Below are 19,504 nucleotides of genomic sequence, written 5' to 3'. Positions count from 1 at the left end.
CAAGCAAAGCACTGAAAAATACATTGGCCAGCACTATGCCCAGCCCAGAAAAGTCCAACCAGTACATCCTTTCGATTTGTGCAAACTCTACTTTGAGTATGGTTTTCTAACTTGCTTTTATCCAGCAGTCTCATCTAGACCATGCATTCATACACAATACTCTAGTTTACAGATACCATGACCCTACAAGATAACCTAATTTTCCTAAATTCTATACCTTTACCCAAGTCATTACATATTGGGCTACACTGTTAAAAGTAGTGTAAAGCCAGCTTTAAAGTAGCTACACCTTTCATCCCTGCTGAGATGGTGAATGCAACTTTTCTGCTCCTTCCGATGCCCTGCAAGCAGCACGCAAGCCTGCCCGGTGCTCAACCTAAACTTACCTTCCCCGAGCTGCAAGCCAGGAATCACCTCTCTGCTCGGCGCTTCTTGCTCTGCATAAAGCTCAAGCAGCTCAGACTGGGTAGCAAGCTTCTCCCTCGGCATCTTCTTTTCCCCCTGCTTCCCCTTCACCCAGAATCTCATCTTGGCTCGTTGAGGCCTGGAAATAATCCATGGAAAGAAAAACCGCCTTAATTAGGAAAACATCCTTCTACACAAAATCTCCCCGACCTTCTGGCCTTTAAAAAAAAAAAAAGAGTTAAATTCACACAGCTGCTAACAAGGAAACCAGGATACTCATCCTCATAAAATGCAAGAAACTGCAAGCCATACCTACAAGAGGTGGTTTGGGATGGGAGATGTGTCACATTGCTTCAAAACTTTATTGCAATATGAACCTCTTCTAATTGGGCATGTTCACAGTCGCGTATGAAACGTGTCACTGATAGCTCCTCTGCTGCTGATGGCTGGTTTAGCTAGCAAAGCAGCTTTTGAAAACACACTGAATTGGGGACTGGAGCAGCTCCATCAATGCGAAGGAAATCCAGAACAGCACAGGATGGACTTGTCTCCCAGTTCCCCAGCTCCAGCCATACTCCTTACCTCCCATCCGGAGCCAGGTTCTTCTGCGCAGCTGCCAACTTCCCAATCTCACCCTGAGACATGGTTTTATGAAGTTTAGTTTGGCCTTCACCAGATGCAAATCGCTGTACAGTCTGCAACAATTCCAAGCATGAAACCATTTTAAAAACGAGACAGTTCTTCAGATGTCAGGTGACATTCTTAGCAAAAATTTGACATATCATCTGTTACGACTGAAAAACATGTCCTGATTTCTATCTGCCTACCGATGAAAACACCTAAGGTCCTGTGCAGCTTTTTCAGCCAGAGAAATACTTTAACACACCTTACTGAACTTCTACCTCAAGGTCCAACCTTCTTACTCCTCTAGCAACAGAAGATCAAAATTAGTGTGCACCAAGCCACAGGTCCACATCACCAAGCATGCCAAACTGCTCAGCCAACTGGATCACTCCAGTGGAGTGAGCAGCCCAGCTCTCCATTTTAGAAGAGCGATGTTACCCACGATAAAGCGATTTGTGGTGTTTCCAGCAACAAAGGAGCTGTCAGTACGCGGCACCTTCAACCATATCAGTACATCCTTGCAGAATCTGCCTCTCCTCCTTAAGCTCTTTTTGTGGACTTTGCAGGGGAAAAAAAAAAAAGAATAAAAGCCCAAAGCGTTTGTGCTAAGGGCAAGCTAAAAGGATGCCTTCAGAAATAAGGTATGAAGCAGCTTTAGTACAAAGGATCTCAGCTTTCCATCACCATTTAAAACGCCCTGGGATAATTTTTAAGAGTGAGATGAATTCACAATCAATTAAATGTAATAGCATTCCATGAGCGATATTACATATGCCTTTTTGAAAATGCATTTTTAAATTATTTCACTCTGTTTGATGGTAGATTTTGCACTGCTTCTATAATGCTGCCTGCTGTAGGAGACAATGCAAGAGATGGCATTTTCTTCCCTCTCTAGAGCATTAGGAGAGACGGGCTGCTTTCATGACATTATGTTTTAAGGACTAACAGCCGCTATCAAAAAAAAAAAAACGTCCTGAGAGGCACTTAAAATGAAGATGTTACCTTAGTCCTAATCTCCTCACATACTCGCAAAGCCTCCACCACTGCATTATGTGAACAATGGTGTTTATCTTGGGAAATACTACTAAATTGCTCTAGTTTGGCTAGAGTGTAGGAAAAAACTATCTGAAAGCCACGGATTTTGTCTTTTTTTACTCTGAAAAGGCCTGTTGATATTTGGAAAAGGATTGCCACCACGTCAGTGGAGAGGAGATCTTATCCTCCCTGGAGCAGGAGGATGAGCTGAAGGTGGTGAGCTCAGCTGTCCTGTTCCTACCGGCCCCGATGGACTTGGAGACCGCCAAAGAGCTGTGGACATTTGTGTCAGTGGGCAGCATAAAAATGTTCTCACTCTATTAAAAAAAAAAAAAAGGCAAAAAAAAAAAGCAAGTGTTGTTCCCAAAGATGATGAGCGCTAAAAGGCAACACAGTATTTTCCAAGGAGTGTCTTTCTTTCCTTGTCTATTCGACCCACTTATCTAAATGTCTCAACTGAACGGGCTCTGTTTTTAAGCATGAAAAGTGTTCCAAACAAAATTCTACAAAATACGGGCTCTAGGGTAGTCGCATTTACCACGTAATGCTCTCCCTCGTTTTTAACATTTTTCACCCACGTACTAACTTTCCAACCAGCCGGGAGATGGCAGCACATAAGGCAAAACTGCTGCTGCAAAGGAAACATGAAAGGATTTGTCGTCCCTGTAGTTCTTGCAATTAGGTGATGGTCACATATAAATTGCATATGGACATAGGGGGAAAAAGCAAAATATCAAAAAAAAAAAGGAAAGTGGATTGCATTCAGTCCATGCGCACTACTTTCTTTTAAAAGTGACCCATTTACCTCCATGGATAACATTTTGTTCCGAAGCAACTTCAACATTTCAATCGCTTCCAGTGCTCTGCTGTGTAATAATACCAGATTTCATGGGGGAATTTAATTCCCTTTTCCTCTTCAGAGCCATTTAAAGCGTACTGGTATGCACCGATTCTGGTAGGCTGGGAAAGGGAGCTCTAAGAGCACCATAAAGGTTGCTCTATAGGACATCTGCACTGTTTTATACATCGCAGCTAGTCCACAAGCAGAGCTGGCATTTGATTTTGGAGTACAGCAAAGCAAGTGAAATCTCCGACACAAGCAGGAGACTTTCATTCAAACAAGTCGGTAATGTAGTTTTTAGACATAGCTCAGAGGAAGTTGTTTTGTTTTGTTTTAAATCAAAACATGTATAAATCCTGTTCTTCATCGAAGGAATGCATCTGTGAGCCAAGACCCAAAGCTGATGTAACTTGAGATAATTAAAAAATCGGGATAATTAGACAACAAATAATGCAAGCAACAAAGTGCTTGAACACAGCGGTATATGGACCTTGATAATCTGTGAGAGCAAGGAGGCACATTTTCCTGGAGGTACCTTTCCTTAACCGTGAGACATGGGAACACAGTTCTTGACAGAGGGGAAAAACTAGTTCCGTTAAAAAGGCCTTTTTACAAGGCAAAACACAGCAGAGAAGATATTGCTTGGATGTTAAAAGGACTGAAACGGGGCCGCTCGTTTACAGGTGTGCAATAGGAGAAGGAGGGCTTTCTGCCATCACGGCGCACGATGAGATGGCTGGACGCGGCACACAGCCTCATCATCAAGATGACTTTTTAAATTTATTTTTGCTGCCTGCAGGCCCCTCTGGGACAGTTTGCCTCTCTCTGCTATTTGTAGGGAGACGAAACTTGCTCTCAGTTGGCCTAATCAAAGGATTCAACCTCCACCGAAAGATCTTGCCTCCCTGCATCTCCTAACCATTACTATTGTGAGTCTCTCTGCTCTGTCCCCATTTTTGATCTATTATAGTCCAATGTTTCCTCTGCTACCACAGCAACCTCTCTAGGTTTTGAGACTAAGTAGTAAAGCCATTTTGGGGGTGAAATCCTTCTGCACGCTGCCTTGAAGGACTTCCTAAAGTGCAACGCTCACTCTGAACAGCAGCTTAGGGCGAGAGCTCTTCTTTCATTGCTGGCTCTTCAGGCATGCTTGGGATCAGCTGGTGACAAATTACAGAGATACTCAGACTAGTGCTTGTGAATTCATGGCTTTGGTGCAGAGGCTGGAGCAAAATACATCACAGCGTCATTACCCACGTCCCCCTCTCCAAGCAGTCTCTGCAAGAGCCTCTGCTGAAGGAGAACTAAATGCTTCAGAAGATACTGCAAGTGTGGTTTCTCTCACCTAGGTCACCTATTTCTCTCTTCGAGGAAAGCTCTCCAGGCTTAGGTGCAAAACAGGAGCAGTATTAATATGTGCTGAACATAGCCAGGGAGGGATTTCTCCCACCTCAAACTGTTGCACCTTGGATTTTGGTTCTGGCCAAAAATGCTCCCAGCTCTTGCTGCTCTGGGCTACCCTGGACCATCGTGCTCTGGTGGGCCTCTACTTCCCCAGCTGGCGATACAAACTCACTGACTCGAGGCTCAAGAAACCCCCGGGCAAGACGGGCAGGCTCACGCCAGCACAGCTGGTGAGTCCTCACATGCTTAACTTTGCAAGGTCACATGTGGTCTTTCTTTCCTGTATCCAGCAGCCTTTTGGCCACTGAGCTGCACATCGAAACCAGCAAAAGAGGCCTTTGGGGCAGTAGCAGCCGGGGGCAGGAGCAATATGAATAAGCTAGTCACTAAAACGACAGGCACCCTGCACACGGAGGCTGCCTGACTGGCCTTCAGATGGACATCACAAGACATCACAAATACGCCTACGCACGTATTCTGGCTTGTCCAACACACATCAGTACTGCTGTATTGCAGGCTGCTTCACGACTTGCAACACCCGACCAGGCTCCACTGTTCCTTGGGAACGAACAGCCCCTCCATCTCGCTGCTAAAAGCAGCTCTGCCTTAAAGGTGTGCCGGTCCTCACGCAGAGGAGCCCCAAGCCAAAGAGCTGGTCCCAAACGTGCAATACAGAATACAGATGGAAACACTGTACACGGTTTTCCAGACACACGGACGTACAACGTCGCTGCACGCGCAACGTCACGAGTAGCGCTGGCGAGGAAGCAGGGCTGGCCCGCGGTGAAAGCCCGACCACCGGTTAGAGCTCGTGATGGAGCGCAGCGGGAAACGGGGAGGCAGGAGGAGAGCGGAGACACAGTCGGCACCTACTACTACTTGCATGCAGTGACAGCTGTTAAACCCGGTGAGCAGAGGCGCAGGAGCAGTTCGGATGAGCGGTATGACCTTGAGCCCTCCCGAGGCCGGAGCTTGCCAAGCAGTGAGCCCACCACCTTTGGCATCTCGGCAGAGATTTCCAGGGGGAAAGATTTCTACGGCTAAAGAGCTACTGCTTTGTAACAGGGTAAGCCTCCAGGAACACAGCACGGCACAGCGCCTCTCCCCGAGCTTTCCCCACGCTCGGAGGGGTTTCTTCGAGCATTTCCGGGGAGCCGGTCTGCATCCGACCTTGCCAGCCAGCGAGACTGCAGCAAGGGGAGCTCCAGACGAAAAAGCCGGCATTGAACATCAGCTGAGGAGAGCTCATGGCCCCTCTGCCCACCAAGGCTCCCTCAGCGCTGCGGGCACTTACGGAGGGACAACCTCCGGGCAAGCGCGCCTTCGCCGCTGGGAGTTGCCTCCCAAAGACGCGCGGGCGCTTTTAGCGCTACCCCTGCAAATTTTGCTTCTCGTTCCTCCCTCGCTGATGGTTTTTTCCATTTTCTCATAGGGTCTTTGATTCTGTTGGAGTGGGCCAGCCCGATTTTTATTTTTCTCCTAGTGCTTTCGAACGTGCGGTTCAAGTGAAACCAAAGGTGCAGAACGGCAGGCACTGCGTTTGCACGCACACGTGTGTATTTAAGCTCGCTTCTCACCAAACAGGTGGGGGAAAAAAAGGCCTGTCACAGCGTTACTTCTACGTAAAACTCTCCCTTTGCTGCGACAAAAGCAGGGAGAAAAAGAACTGAAACACGGCCAAACGAGCTCAGTTCAAAGAGCGGTGCCTTTCAACCACGTTCCTGACAGGCAGCACTTCAAGCATTCCTGCCTCAAAAGCCTCGGATGTTTATTAAGAGTAACCATAAAAATTCATAGAATTTATAATCCAATCTCTGCCCCCCTTCCAACGACAAAATTATTCTGGGAAAAAAATTATTGTTTAGTTATAACAAAGGCTATTAACAAAATAAAAGGCATGAAAAGCCCTGTTTAGTTGTCGGCCTTTGGCAAATTTCTTGCAAAGGCAGATTTTAGGATCGCGTGACATATTTGCTGGCTCCATGGCAATGCTGTGGGATGGGCAGAACAGCAAAGGTCCCGACTAAAATGTCAAACTGAACTTTGGTTTTTGTGCCATCAGTCAGTTTTCTGTAGCGTTTATCATCATAATCTCAGTATATGAGTAAAACAGCATTATGTCACGCTCAGTCTGCGTGCTGAGGACATGAGATGCCTCTTTTTTGGATAGTCACCCTTCTACGTGAACATCTATGCCACCTCAGGGCAACAGAAAAAGCGTAAGGGTTTGAATTTGCTGTCCTCCTACACTTCAGAAAACCCCCTTTTCAAAAGTAAGCACTGTCTGTTCTCGGTTTTCCGAAAGCACCTTATCCAGGCTGTAGATGAAGCATGAGATGCAAACGCTCCGCGTTACACAGCGGCACACGTTCATGTAACACTGTGCTATATAGTGCGTGGACTTGCCAAGGGAGATCAGTTACTGCGATCTGTGCTTGACAGAGCCACTAGGTTGTTTTTTTCCCCATTTTTTTTAACTCACTATTTCATTCCCACTATGTTTTATTGCCCAATTTACCCAGTTTTGCGTTCTCTAAGATATTGTCTACCAGTGTCATTCCAAACAACTGAGGCCTGAATAACCATCAGATACTGTGGCTGAGGATACAGAATCAAAAGTAATGGGAGGCGTGAGATTTATCTCGTTTTCTTTGTTGCTTTTTGGTCAATAACGTTTGCCTTGATCTTTCTCTTTGCATAGACGATCGTGTCAGAAGATACTAGTGGGACTTTGCTATTGAAGGGAACATGGTTTAAAAAAAGTAGGCAGCTGTGCAACACGCACTGCAGCGCTACAGAAAACCTTCGTAAAGCATGGAAGCTGCTCTTGAATCAATGGGGAAAGCAGCCCCTCGGCTCAGAGAAATACAAACGACTTCTCCTTCCATTCGGTATTTGCTTCTGCTGTGTTCTCCGAGTTTACCCGTCTACAACATCCTTGTAAGTGGGAGAAGAAGCGGTGTAGGGATCAGTGCAGCTTAGGTTAGCAAAGAAACGCTCCCGCCTATCCGCTTGCTCCCTTTTTTTTTTTTTTTCCACCCCCAACACATTGGAAAATTACCATTTCGGAGTCACTGTAACAGGCCTGCCCGAGCCTGGCTGCAGGCCCTGTCTCAGGATGAGGAGGTTGGTCAGAGGAGAGAAGGAACTCAAAATTGTCATCGTAATCATCTTCCTCCGTATCCCCCTCCCCATCAGCAAAAGTACCTCTAGTCAAGAAATCGGAGCGCGTCCGCGCCATGCGGGCTTTCTTTTTATGGGTCGGTCTGGCAACCTGCTTGACCAAATGATAAAACAGATAACAAAAAAAAAAAAAGTTTTAAAAATAAAAGGAGATTCTACGGATGTTTGGCATCACAGAGTAGGTCAAATATGGCCTTAAGACATCTCTGAGTAACATTGCATCCCACAGAGAACACACTCTATTACATGTAGTGTGGAAAGGACCAGGAAAAACAAAAGCCGAGACAGCACTGAGAAAATGGACAATAATGGATGTTACCAGGACATACGGTAAAACCAAACGAGACAAGACTGTGGTCTACAGTGTTTGCCATCAGGATTGCAAGATCTTTTTTTTTTTTTTTCTTTTTTAAACCAAGAGCAACTCTGCACTGCTGTGAATTAATGCTACCTGGGCTTTTTTCAAGCGAAGGCGTGAAAATCGCCATACCCTCAATATCCCCCTTCCCCAAACATCCTGCATTTAGCAGCACGTGTGCTTCACAATTCTCGTCTCTGAAGCATTTGAGGGCAAACTGGCAGAATAAGGGTTTGGGTTGTTTTTTTATTTTTTTTCTTTTTCCCCACCCCGTTCAATCAAAAGAGAAAATGAGAAAGCTGCAACTTACCTCTCCTCTGCCAGACCCAGGAATCTTAAAGGGCTTCCTAGCTAGTTCACCTTTGGGAAGGCACTGCGGACTCGCTTCCCTGCTGAAATGCAGCAAAACAAAGGCATTGAAGTTTCTCGGAAACGCTTTCCTGCAGCGCCAGCCCAGACCTCGGGAGCACGCAAGGATGGAGCGCACGGAATCAAGAACGAATTGCAACGCAACGTTAAGAGTTTTCAGTCGCTTAGAAATCTTCGGGCTTCCGCTTAATGCCACGGGACATGAAGGTCTGAACTTCTGCCTGGCAAATTGCACCTTTCCCTTTACAATGCCTATGTGTGGTATCTTTTAAGTTCTGCATTCTGAAATTTGGCTGTTTTCTCGTAGCATGAAAAGTTTGGAGTGACAAATGGAGGAAAAGAGAGTAATTTTTAATATAGTTTTCATTTTCCTGTTTCTTGTTTTGCGCACTAACCATGGAAAGAAGGGGAGAGGAGGGGGACAAAAAAAGAGACTATTTTCAAATAACCACCTCCAAATCGATTTTCCTGAGCCTCCTGCAGGTTTTCACATAAACTCTTTTGGAAGGAGAGCACCGCCACTTTGCCTCTAACATAGCATCGAGGGAGCACTCATTACCGCTCCCATTTAACTTCCCCTTTGCTCAGTTCACCATTGACCAGTCTTGCTGCAGTGTCTAGACCTTGCAGCGAGACTGGAAGGAGCCCATCATTTAAGCAGTGCACGGTGCAAATGCAACAGACTGGAACGACCACTAAGACCATCATGTGTGTAACTCTACACGCAAGCGATACACTGTCAAAAGCATGCTCTTATCCTAAACCCCCTCAAGATAATTGTTTTTTCCCCAGCAACAGTTAAGATCATCTGAATGTTCATCCTGGCTATGCTCATTCTAACGATAAGAACAGGGATTTTTAGATTTTTTTCCTGTTCTCTAGTGATGTCTATACTGACCACCCAAAAATCCTAACAATGTTTTTCTTCATCTTTTACCTTGAGAAACAAATTCTTCCCACTGTTCACTTAGGATAAATGGAAACAGAATCATCTCTCTTGCTATCAACACCCTTCACCTGCTAATATCTATGATTATCTCCCCCGGTTTACATAACACCCATCGCATAAGAGAATTAGAAAGAATATTTCCAGCTCCCAAACATCATCACCTTCCCCTGCTCTGTGCCCATTCACTGTCTGAAGGTCAGCAAACCCGACACCGGGCTTTGTTTCAAGAGGTATTTTGTACAGCCCCCAGAAGTAACATGGTTAGAGATGGGTTTACGTGACTAACGCTATAAAGAAAGCACGCTATCTTTTTTACTCACTGGAGGCCGAAGGGACTGTCTTTCGGCGTGAAGAAGATAGCGCTCGCCCTTGTCTCATCGGCCACCTGGTTTGGCATCCGGGGCTGCCTCAGGCGCTCTGTCCGAGAAAGGTGGCTGCCCGGGAAATCCCTGGAGTCCAGAGACAGTTTGGAGTTGGTCCGCTCTGTCCGGGTCGGTTCAAGCACCATTCCAGATTGACCTTCCTTTCGCTCTATGAACATGCTGACAGGTCTGTCCTTTGGGGCGCTGTGGGCTGGAGAGTTTCCTCTGTTCCCAACAGTGAGACCTTTAATATCTACTGACAAGGCTGGAGTTATACCTGGGACGAAGCCGTGCTCCCCTCTGCTCTGGGGATGCAGGATGAGGACAGACTGAGGCCGGCTGTCTGGTCTTTTTGATGGTTTGAGAGAAGGGTCCTTGATTCTGCTTGGCTCAACCCTCTGCAAAGCCTCCATCCTCCCTTGTTTCTCAAGCTGCTCAAAGGCTTTGCGTTGTCTCTCTAGAATTTCCTTCTGCTGGCGGATCTGCTCCATCATCTCCCTCTCATTTTGCAGCTGAAGCTGCTTTTGCCGTTCTTCCTTCTCCACATTGAGTTTTTCCAGTCTCTTGATTACTGAGTCTGGAGAATGGGTCTGTGTTCCAACAGCTGTCCCATGTTCCTCTCTCTTGGTAAGAGCCTTTTCCCCTACCTCCCCTCTCAAGGTTTTGCCCTGGTCTTGCTTGTCGGACTCAGAGTCCTTCCTGATCTCAGGGGACGTAACTGTTTTCTCTTCTCTTTCAGCTGGTTTGTTCCTCAGGTTATTCTCCAGCAATGACTGCTTTACTTTTGAGTTGTCCTGGGGTGGAACGTAGAAGGTTGGTAGATTACTAGAAAGGAAGGTTTCTCTTGGATGCATCTTGTATATAACATTCTGGGGATCACAGACTTCACGCTCCTTAGTAGTGCGGTTATCTGTTAACTCAGAGTCTGAAGGCCTCCTTTTGCAACTGGATAAATTGCTGTTCACATCTGCTGCACAGAAAGACTTATCCTGCAAATGAGGCTGAGGAGTGCTAGGTAAAGAGTCCTGGGTCTCCGTGGAAAACGACTGCACATCTTGCTCATCTAAAACTACGGAAACAAGTTTACTTGGGGTATCTTCACAGCTTAACATCTCTAAGCTCCCTTGAGAGCTTTCACTCTCTGGGGTTCCCTGAGGGGAATGAAGTGCCTCAGATACAAGCTCTGTGGACCACCGACGCTCTTCTGAAGGTGACAGCCCTCCAGTGGACCGGACCTTAAGCAATTCCAAGCTAAATTTTGCCTGTTCCAATTCACGCATTCTCCGGCTTTCTCTTTTTGCACGAAACACTTTTTTCTGGTTGAGATCCTCCAATGACTTGGGTCTCTCTCTCACAACTACTTCCTCTTCAGTGTCCATACCACTTTGGCTACTGGCTCTCTCATGTCTTTTGTGTAATAAATTTCCTGTACTATCCAATGGGTCCATGTGATTCAGCCGATTATTCTCTATCAGCGATTTATGTTCCTCTATAGCTCTCACTCTCTCTTCAAATGAGCCATCCTCCCACTTAGAGGGGTCTGAGCCCTTAATTTCCAAAGCATCATTTGCCTCCAGTCCATCCTCTTCTCTAATTGACAGGCCATTCTCCAGCTGTCTGTCTTTTAATCTCTGCTCTTTCAAAGCTCTGAACCTGCAAGAAAAAAAAACAAAGAACAACAAAAAAAAAATTCACTGTATCCTTGTGCCCTATCACACTGCTTCAAGGCACTGCACCAGTGGCATCTCATCAGCATGGATCTCACCATCTCATCACCACAGGCATTTCAGGCAGCCCTTCTTGTTGGAAGTCAAGAGCAAGATGACGTGTGCACACATTATGTATCCAAAGTGAATTTTCAATCTTCTCCTCTTCTGCCATCTCTCCTAATCAAGAATTGCACCAGCACCCCCAAAAGCTTCTCTTGTGCCGATGACAGCGGCTCCAGACTTCATCCCCAGTTTAGCTGGTTTGTAAGTAGACATAGCCAGGAAAGCGTAACATGTCACGCCTTGGCTTTCCGAGTCTGATCTTCACCATCACGCTGCCTGGGCTGACTTGGGTACAGCCAGTAGCTACTCCCACACTGCACTACCAGCTCTTCCTGGCTCCCAATTCTTTCACCCTAAGTCAATCACTCAACACCTGGTAGGCAGTGCTTCCCTGGAATGAATGAAGACCTGCCCTGCAGTAAGCGAGCCAAGACCGTACAGGGAATGCTCGCAAATGTTTTTCTCTCAGCAGCAGCTGGCTTAGGCAACTCTTGTCGCTGCTTCTGTCCAAGCACCACTTGCTGTCTGACTGTCTGGGAGACAGTGCAGCGACCAGATCAGCGAGCCAATCTGAGCTAAAAATAAGCTACTTAAACCAGCACTGCTGCCAAGAAAAAAAAAAAAACTCGCAAGTATTTATGTCCTCAACTCGCCACTGCCTACGTGCTCTAACCTGAAATAGGCTCTGCTTATTCTAAGAGTAGGATGTGCAGCTAACTGAACTCCTCTGGTAGGGAGCGTGGCCCAGTGAAGGATCAGGGCAGGTCATGACAGCCTCAGGGATCCTAAGAAGGGACACCATGATCTGCAAGTCACGGTAGCCTGAGCCCTGCCAGAATTCATACCGACTGCATCTTCCCCCGCGACGGGCATCATCAGAAAGCATTTTCTTTTTTAATTCACAGAATTAAACTAATTGTCACATTACCTTAAATAAACCCCAATACCTTCAGTAAGTCACGTTACCTTTGTCGCGCTAAATATCCTCTGCAGGCTGCTTGCAAACAGATGACACTGTTCCGGCTGACGCGGTAAAAGCGCTTTGCGCAGTGCCCTCGCCAGGCTGCCTGGATGCTAGTGGCCGCCTCGTGACGCCGCTTCGCGTACTCCCGCCAGCAGTTCTGGATGAGATGGGCTGCAAACTGCATCTGCAGAAACCTCCGTCTCTGTACAAAGCCCCGCCAGTGACTCTGGAGAACGACCGCCGCTTTGCTGAGAACGAGAGGCTCCGGCGCTGGTTCGCCTTGCTTTCGACTCCGATAGCTACGCCAGTATTGCTGCAAATACAACAGGCAGGTCCTCGGAGCGTGAATGGTGACAGAATCAGAGGGCATCTGCCTTCACATGACCCTTCTGACTTTGTCTCTCCCAAGCGCGCATAGTCACTTATTACTGCACTAGAAGTTGAACTCCGGTTGTAAGCTCCTTGGAGAGGAGAACTCAATTCACACGTCAGATAGTCTAACTACGGATAGAGCCGTAAGCTCTGGGAGTTACGGGTTGTAACTAGCAATCTCAGTGAAACTATTCGTCACCACCTACCTGTATGATTATTGCTGCTTGCCGTAAACTCAGGAACTGCCGTCGGTAGAGCATACTGCGGAACCAGCGCTGCAGCAGGGTGATCCTTCGGAGCACCTCTTGGTGAAGCAAGTCCTGCAAGAGCTGGCGCTCCCGCTCTTTCACAAAAACCTGACCAAAAAAACCCCCAAAAAACAATGAGCTTGGAAAACCAACATTGTTCTTCTACAACCACAAGACAAACAATTTAACTCCACTGGCTGCTGCACCCTGAACACCCAGAAGGAAGTTTAGCGGCTGCTTTTAGACTACCTGTGACAGGTCTCTGGAATTTCATCTGTAGCCTGGGACTGTCAATGTTGAACATCAGTCATAAATCACAGCAGCCTCTACTTTTCCCTTCTGGGAAGACAAGACGATAGCTGTCATAACAACAAGCTATGTCTATACACAGACAAGTTTTGAAGGCCGGCTTGTTAAAACCAGAACACTGCGACTTGGTCAAAACAAAACTGTTCCTTACTATTTTGTGTTAGCAACATTCAAACCATCATTTGAGCCATTTGCTGCTGGCAAACAGAAGAAAAAGAGTTTTGTTAATTAAACACATAGATGAGGATGTTGATATATCAGTATAGAAGTGCAGGCAAGTGTTATATCTCTATCTTAAGTGTACGCATGAGCTGAGGATAAACATTTACCATTGTTCTTCCAACTTGATAATTGTCCGGATTGAGTTTTATTTTCCTGAAGAAATCATGGATATTGTGCTTGGATGGGCTGATTCCTTGTGGCAGAAGGACATGGAAATGGTTGACAAAATCCTGAGAAAAAAAAACAAACCACCAAAATTTGGTTAAATGGGCACTGCTGTGTCACTTTCTTACATAAATAACTCTGTGACTTGCTCCACCGGCCACATGAAACAGGATCCGTCAGGTCAGCAGGAGGAGAGAGAGCATTTTCCATACTGGAGAACACACAAAGTTTCCTCCATTTGAGCCATCTGTGGTTCAACATCGCACAGGAAGCCCATCAAAGCAGAGGCCCAGGAATGATCGAATGTCTTTCGGCGTGGGAGGAGAGAGCCTGCCCAATCTGTCTGCGAGGTAATTCTGAGCTAAAAACCCCTCAAACCAACTACAGAAGGGAGTTACCAGCTTCTGCAAAGCATGTCAGGCAAGAGACTGCTTCATCAGTTACTGCTGCGATACCTGAAAGAGCGGAGCTACGGGAGGAGAGATCCTCCCAGGTAGAAACGGGATTCATGCTCGCCGCAAAAAAATTGAGCAGTCTTTCCTTCTAAACAGCTGCTGTGCAGGACATGACATCTGGCCAAAAGCAGCTGCCAGCAGGAAACCAATGGGGAACAGCAAATCATGAACAAACTGACATACGCACAAAACCCGGCAAAAACACGGAAGAGTAGAAAATACAGAAAGTTGGTTTTCTCCCGAACAAGCAACTCTACAGGATCCCGACCAACCTCCTGAGGAGGTGTAGTCAGCACTGACACAATGGGACGAACGCCATCCCGAAGGAAACAAAATAAATGAGTACCGAAAAAAAATCTCAGTGACTAACGGGAGGCTTAAGCTGAAGAGATGGTATCTTGTCACCTGTCTGGTTGACCCTGAGGAGGATTTTCCCAAAGCATTCATAAAGCTTTTGATATTGCACTAAAGAATCCCCTAACTTCACTGGTTCATTTTGTTGACTTGGACCAGCTTAGACAGGAATCCAGTGTCACTAAAAAGAATCTCCAGTTTTCACTATGGAGAGATAATGCTAAATGATTTGGGGAGGTGAACTGGAAAATTTGGTTCTTGAAAGACAAGCTGCAGCACCTCATTTCGCCAAAAGAGTTTGAGTGAATTCACTGACCCCTAGCACGCAGGGCAGTAGATTTCAAATCATGTCCGTGAGCGTGCATGCAAATCGGATGCAGTTTAGTGCAAAAAGAAGGAAGTAGAGGTTGTGAAAAAGTACGTCTGCATTCAGAAAAACGTCATGTTTTCTGCAGAGCGGCTCCTCGCCTTTGCTTAGGTCTAGAATAGCATGCCAGAAATTAGGTGTAGCAGCACAGCGCATGATTACTCCATGCCTGACCGTAGCCAATTACACTGTCTTGCACAAGCTATAAATTCATTCCCTCGTAAAAAAACCCAAGAAGGCACTTACAAGCTAGCACTGTTCAGACAACTATGATAATGATGATAAAGGTGGCTAAGGACTGAAAACGTTTTCTCCAACCTGGAAGGAGTATTTGCAGCTGTATCCTGATTGGCGAATCCGAACCGTCTCCAGCATTCCTGTGTACCGCAGCTGCCTAAGCACCAGGCTATCACTGAACCGCAGTGGGAGCTGAAATGGAAAAACAGGCCAACGATGAGCAAATATTTCCTTTAATTCCAACCACTTAAGTGCACGGACGGGTAAACTGATTCAGCACATGTAACACATCTGGCGTGACATCCACATTGGCAACGATGCTAAGAGAAAGAGGCACTGCGGTTTCCCAGGAACCGTACTACCACCACCAGGGTGGAATCCTGTTTTTCCTCAGCAGCCATCAGATGGAAGTGATTTTCCAAAATATCTAGCTAGATATGAAGCTATGATCTAGAAGAGAATGCTTTTTTGCATTCCCCTCAACAGCACAGCCAGTGGGTAAGAGAGTGAGCAACGAAATATCTACTAGGCATAAAGCTTCATCTTTTGGTTTTAGATGTCTGGGTAAAACTACAAAGGATTAACCCGTAACAAAGCATCACAACAACCTTCTTTTTAAACTAAGGGTCCCCAGGCCACGAGACAAACCACCCCTTTTAAGTCATATTAATGAAATACTATGCATCGCTGAGTCAGTTGGAGTAATGTGGTTTATTCTGAAAGAACCTGCTTTTATAAACAGAAAAAATTATTCTACCTAAAGGAAGACACTTTAGGGCTCAGGAATGGCAAAAATGGATTCACAGGCCTGTAAATCTCTACTACAGGTGGCAGAAACTTTGAAGGAGTCAATTTGGTTTATTGAAGAGTTTTCATATACTTATTTCTATAGCTACAGGAAAAGCCAATGTACTTCATCAAGAACAATTCTATGCCCAAATGATACGGCATATGCTTTAACAAGCACCTTTTAAATCCAATTCAGTGGTGCGGGCTTTCTTTTCTTTTTAACTCAGCATAAAAATTTACATATTTATAAAACACTTCCAAGATGCTGCAGATTTCAAGCAGGACTTTGCGAACGAAAGACAACCTCCAATCCTAGCAAGTCACTTCATTATTTTCTTGCCAATGCAGTGGCTGCGCTGCAGAAGGAGCTTTCGCAAAGCCCTAGGAATTTAACTAGTCTACGGTAAGACAGCACAACATCTGCGTGTTGGATAAAATTGCAGGGCACATTGCTTTGTGCTTCTGAATCAACAGCGGTTGAGCCAGCTCTATGCCGCCGCTGGAACTGGCAAGCTTTCCATTTCCAAAACCTCAACACATTATGGGTTTCCAGAGGGCTGTTTGATCTCCAGACAGTCAGAGAGGGAACAAGTCTATGCGCGAGCCAGGGCTGGGAAGCGGTTTTGTACCCGAGCCTTCAGCAGCGCCATTTCGGAGGTCAGCATTTACCTTTTCAGCGTTAGAGCGAATGCACTTGACAAAATAAGGTTCTGCCTGGCCAAGGGTCTCCATCAGCTTGTTGAGCGATGCCTGCAAGAAAGAGTACATCTTAAATTGGGAAACAGAGACAAGAGCATGGAGGATAATGAAAATCCAGGCACTTGAATCAGAAAACAAAGCTTTGAACAAATGATGAGCAAACCAGGCAGACGGGAACCCATTCCCTGAAATGAGTGTTCCAGACATCCTACAACTCGGCTGTTATTGCTTTGTATCCAACAACTTAGCTAGAGATAAATATGATTTTGTTTGGTTAAGGCTCCTGCTGAAATGACATTCATAGCAGTACGTCATGCAGAACTGTACTTTAAGATAGTCCCCAATCTTCAACCTCTTCTCATCAGCCATGGGAGCCCAAAGTCATTTCCCATTTCACACCAACGATCCATTTATAGATTTGAGTGGGAGCTCCAAGATAACCATCTACCAAACATTTGTGGGATACAGTACGGTCACTGATGTTCTTTAAATACAAAGAAACAATTTTCCTCTTTCAAAAACAATTCCATGCAGCATTTGTTCCAGCCTTTTTTTTATTGTAAAAACATTATTGCTGGCCTAGAAGTGAATTCTCTTCATGATAGTTTTGCAATGGGAAGATCTGGCAGCTTTCTCTAATATTCACTTCCCATAGTTTGCCTGTTTTCTTCTTCCTGAGTGACTTCCCTCTCTTTCAAATAACTGAATTTACAATGATTTTTAAAGCTTGTGAATCCTAAACATGTCATAGGTTGTTTTTAGATAAGAATGGTTTTAAAGTTGGTATAACTTTGGCCATATTCTTCTGCTGAAATGCACAGCTGTGACTCCTGAGAACCAAAGGTTTTCTAGATTCCCATTTCTTATTATGTTCTGCAATAAATATGGGTCATTTATAACACTGAGATTTAACAACGGTAATATTTCCCGTAATTTCTGCATAATTATTAAAAACATAGGGCATATAAGTGAATTCGTATTGGTGTCACTTCCATTTACAACAGCTCCGGTGGAACGTTGTTCCAAGGGACGCCTCCAGCTCACAAATCTCTCTTGCAGCGAAGCATAAGCTCCCTGAATAATAACACCCTGAGGAATTAAGATCCAAATAGAGAGCCACCGAGTCATTCGGCGCCTGGATGGACTCCTTCACTGCATCTCCCCTGTGCAACTGCTCTGAACGTCTCTAAGGGCTGAGCACGTTGCTGACATGGTGTTAGGAACATGCTCCCAAGTTGATTATTCATGGTGCCGACCGGATTTTAACAGCTTCTGAAACTCAGAGGTTTAAAAGATATTCTGTTGTATATTTACTATAAACACACAGCTACAATTTTATGAATACGTATACTCATAAAACCATGCGCGCAAGTGCCTAATAAGAGAAAGAAGCACTTCATCTAAAAATCTGTGCGCAGAAAGCCTTTTATTTTACCTCTGATCGCTTTAAAGACATCTTTATGGGAAGCCTTTCATGTTTATAGACATTTTCTACATACAGCGTCTGGGTAAGAGCAATCGATTAAAGGCGCACATACACATGCAGGGCAGCTGTGCTCCTGGCGGTGCAGACCATTAAAATGGCCTTGCCGCTGCCGCTGCAGAGAAGAGGCTACAAGAAGCAAACCTCAGCTGGCTTGCACGGTCATAGATTTACTGCCTGTGGCCTTCTTCTGTGACAGGTTCATTTAAATCACTTGCAAAAAAATAAATAAATAAAATAAAAAGCTTATTAATAAATAACGATCTGCTACGTAAATCAGCTCTAGCCAGTGCTGTACAAAAAATCTCAGCGGTGCTCTCCTCTCCCGAGCTGGGTGTCCGCGTTTGACAACGTGCTCCCACGTCCGGCGTCGCCAGGGGTTAACCTTCCAGCGTTCAGCCGGTGGGAGGCGCAGAGGGGGGGAAAAATGACACGGTCGTTTTGCCAAGCAGCGCTGCCAAGATGCCCGAGACAAACAAACGGCTTTAGGCACGGGGGAATTTCAGGAGACCCGGGCAAGGCGCAGCTTTCGAGAGCGTTGCACGATTCGCAGCTACAGAGGAGAGGATGCTGGCGTGATTTTTCCCCGTCATCAACAACCATCAATATTCTGCGCACAGCAGATGGTTCCCCCTACACACACACACATACACACACCATCTGTTAGGCCCTTATCATCAGGAATCCGTAAAGTACATGTGAAGTCACTGGATTAACTCTTCTTTGTCCTCTGCCTGGAAAACTTCACAGCCACACACTCTTTCACCACTTTTACTCATCCTTCCAGTGCGAGATTAATCATCTCAGCATTATCCCGCGCGAAGAAGGGCAGGCTCCTTTCCATTTGAGTATCACCAGCAGAATAAGAAGGGAGAATACAAATCTCCGCGCTTCAGTCCAGTTACCGGCAGGCTCGTTTTCAGCCAAGGAAGCCGTTGCTGCTCTTAAAGCATCCCCTAATAAAGACAGCTATGACTCACGAGCACTAATGCCACACACGGCAACGGCATTCCCACTTTTAACCTTGCCTTCACCAGCCGACTGCATGTACATATGCTGCTTTCAGAGATATTTCGCCTATAGGTTGCAACGATCTTCGACATATTTAAAATCAGTGAGACAGAACAGCTGTAAGCTCCCCGTTCAGGCACTAGCCACAAGGCAGTATTTATCAGCAAAAATGCATGATAGGAAACATTTGTGTTTCCTGTCTGTGACCCAATTCCATGCGCCACAATTTTATTAGCGCACTCTTGATAGAAAGCTATCTTGCAGGCTTGCGCCGGGCTGGTCTCCTGAGAAAATGCTTCTCTCTTATGAGTGTTAAATGAAATTAGGGGGGTAGTGCCCTGCATTTTTCTGAAAGGAGAAGCAGGCAGTAATACAAGGAGCCAGTGTGCTGCCGTTCCGACTCTGACTTGAACATGTTTTTGTTCATTTAGAAGAGGACACGTTGTACGCAACTAGGCATAGCTCCCGACTTGCCCAATCGCTGCGGCTGAACTTCAGAAACCGTAAGGCACCGCTCGGTATTCGAA

At 45.8% G+C, this 19,504-nt stretch overlaps 1 protein-coding gene across 1 annotated transcript in view; it reads right to left on the bottom strand.

Annotated features, from left to right (window-relative positions):
• MYO9A (myosin IXA) overlaps positions 1-19,504 on the bottom strand; it is a 175,744-nt gene that overhangs the window by 23,357 nt on the left and 132,883 nt on the right. The window contains exons 19-28 of the mRNA XM_067305346.1: positions 16,454-16,534; positions 15,077-15,187; positions 13,525-13,647; positions 12,845-12,994; positions 12,269-12,579; positions 9,489-11,183; positions 8,161-8,242; positions 7,371-7,583; positions 988-1,100; positions 387-544 (exon numbers count right to left, since the gene is read on the bottom strand). Of these exons, the coding sequence (XP_067161447.1) occupies positions 387-544; positions 988-1,100; positions 7,371-7,583; positions 8,161-8,242; positions 9,489-11,183; positions 12,269-12,579; positions 12,845-12,994; positions 13,525-13,647; positions 15,077-15,187; positions 16,454-16,534 (3,037 nt within the window). The remainder of the gene's footprint in view (positions 1-386; positions 545-987; positions 1,101-7,370; positions 7,584-8,160; positions 8,243-9,488; positions 11,184-12,268; positions 12,580-12,844; positions 12,995-13,524; positions 13,648-15,076; positions 15,188-16,453; positions 16,535-19,504) is intronic.

This window comes from Apteryx mantelli, chromosome 15 (genome assembly GCF_036417845.1).
Source record: "Apteryx mantelli isolate bAptMan1 chromosome 15, bAptMan1.hap1, whole genome shotgun sequence".
Taxonomy (NCBI): Eukaryota; Metazoa; Chordata; class Aves; order Apterygiformes; family Apterygidae; genus Apteryx; species Apteryx mantelli.
The sequence above is the reverse complement of the archived record's forward strand: the minus strand, read 5'-3'. Positions and strand labels throughout refer to the sequence as shown.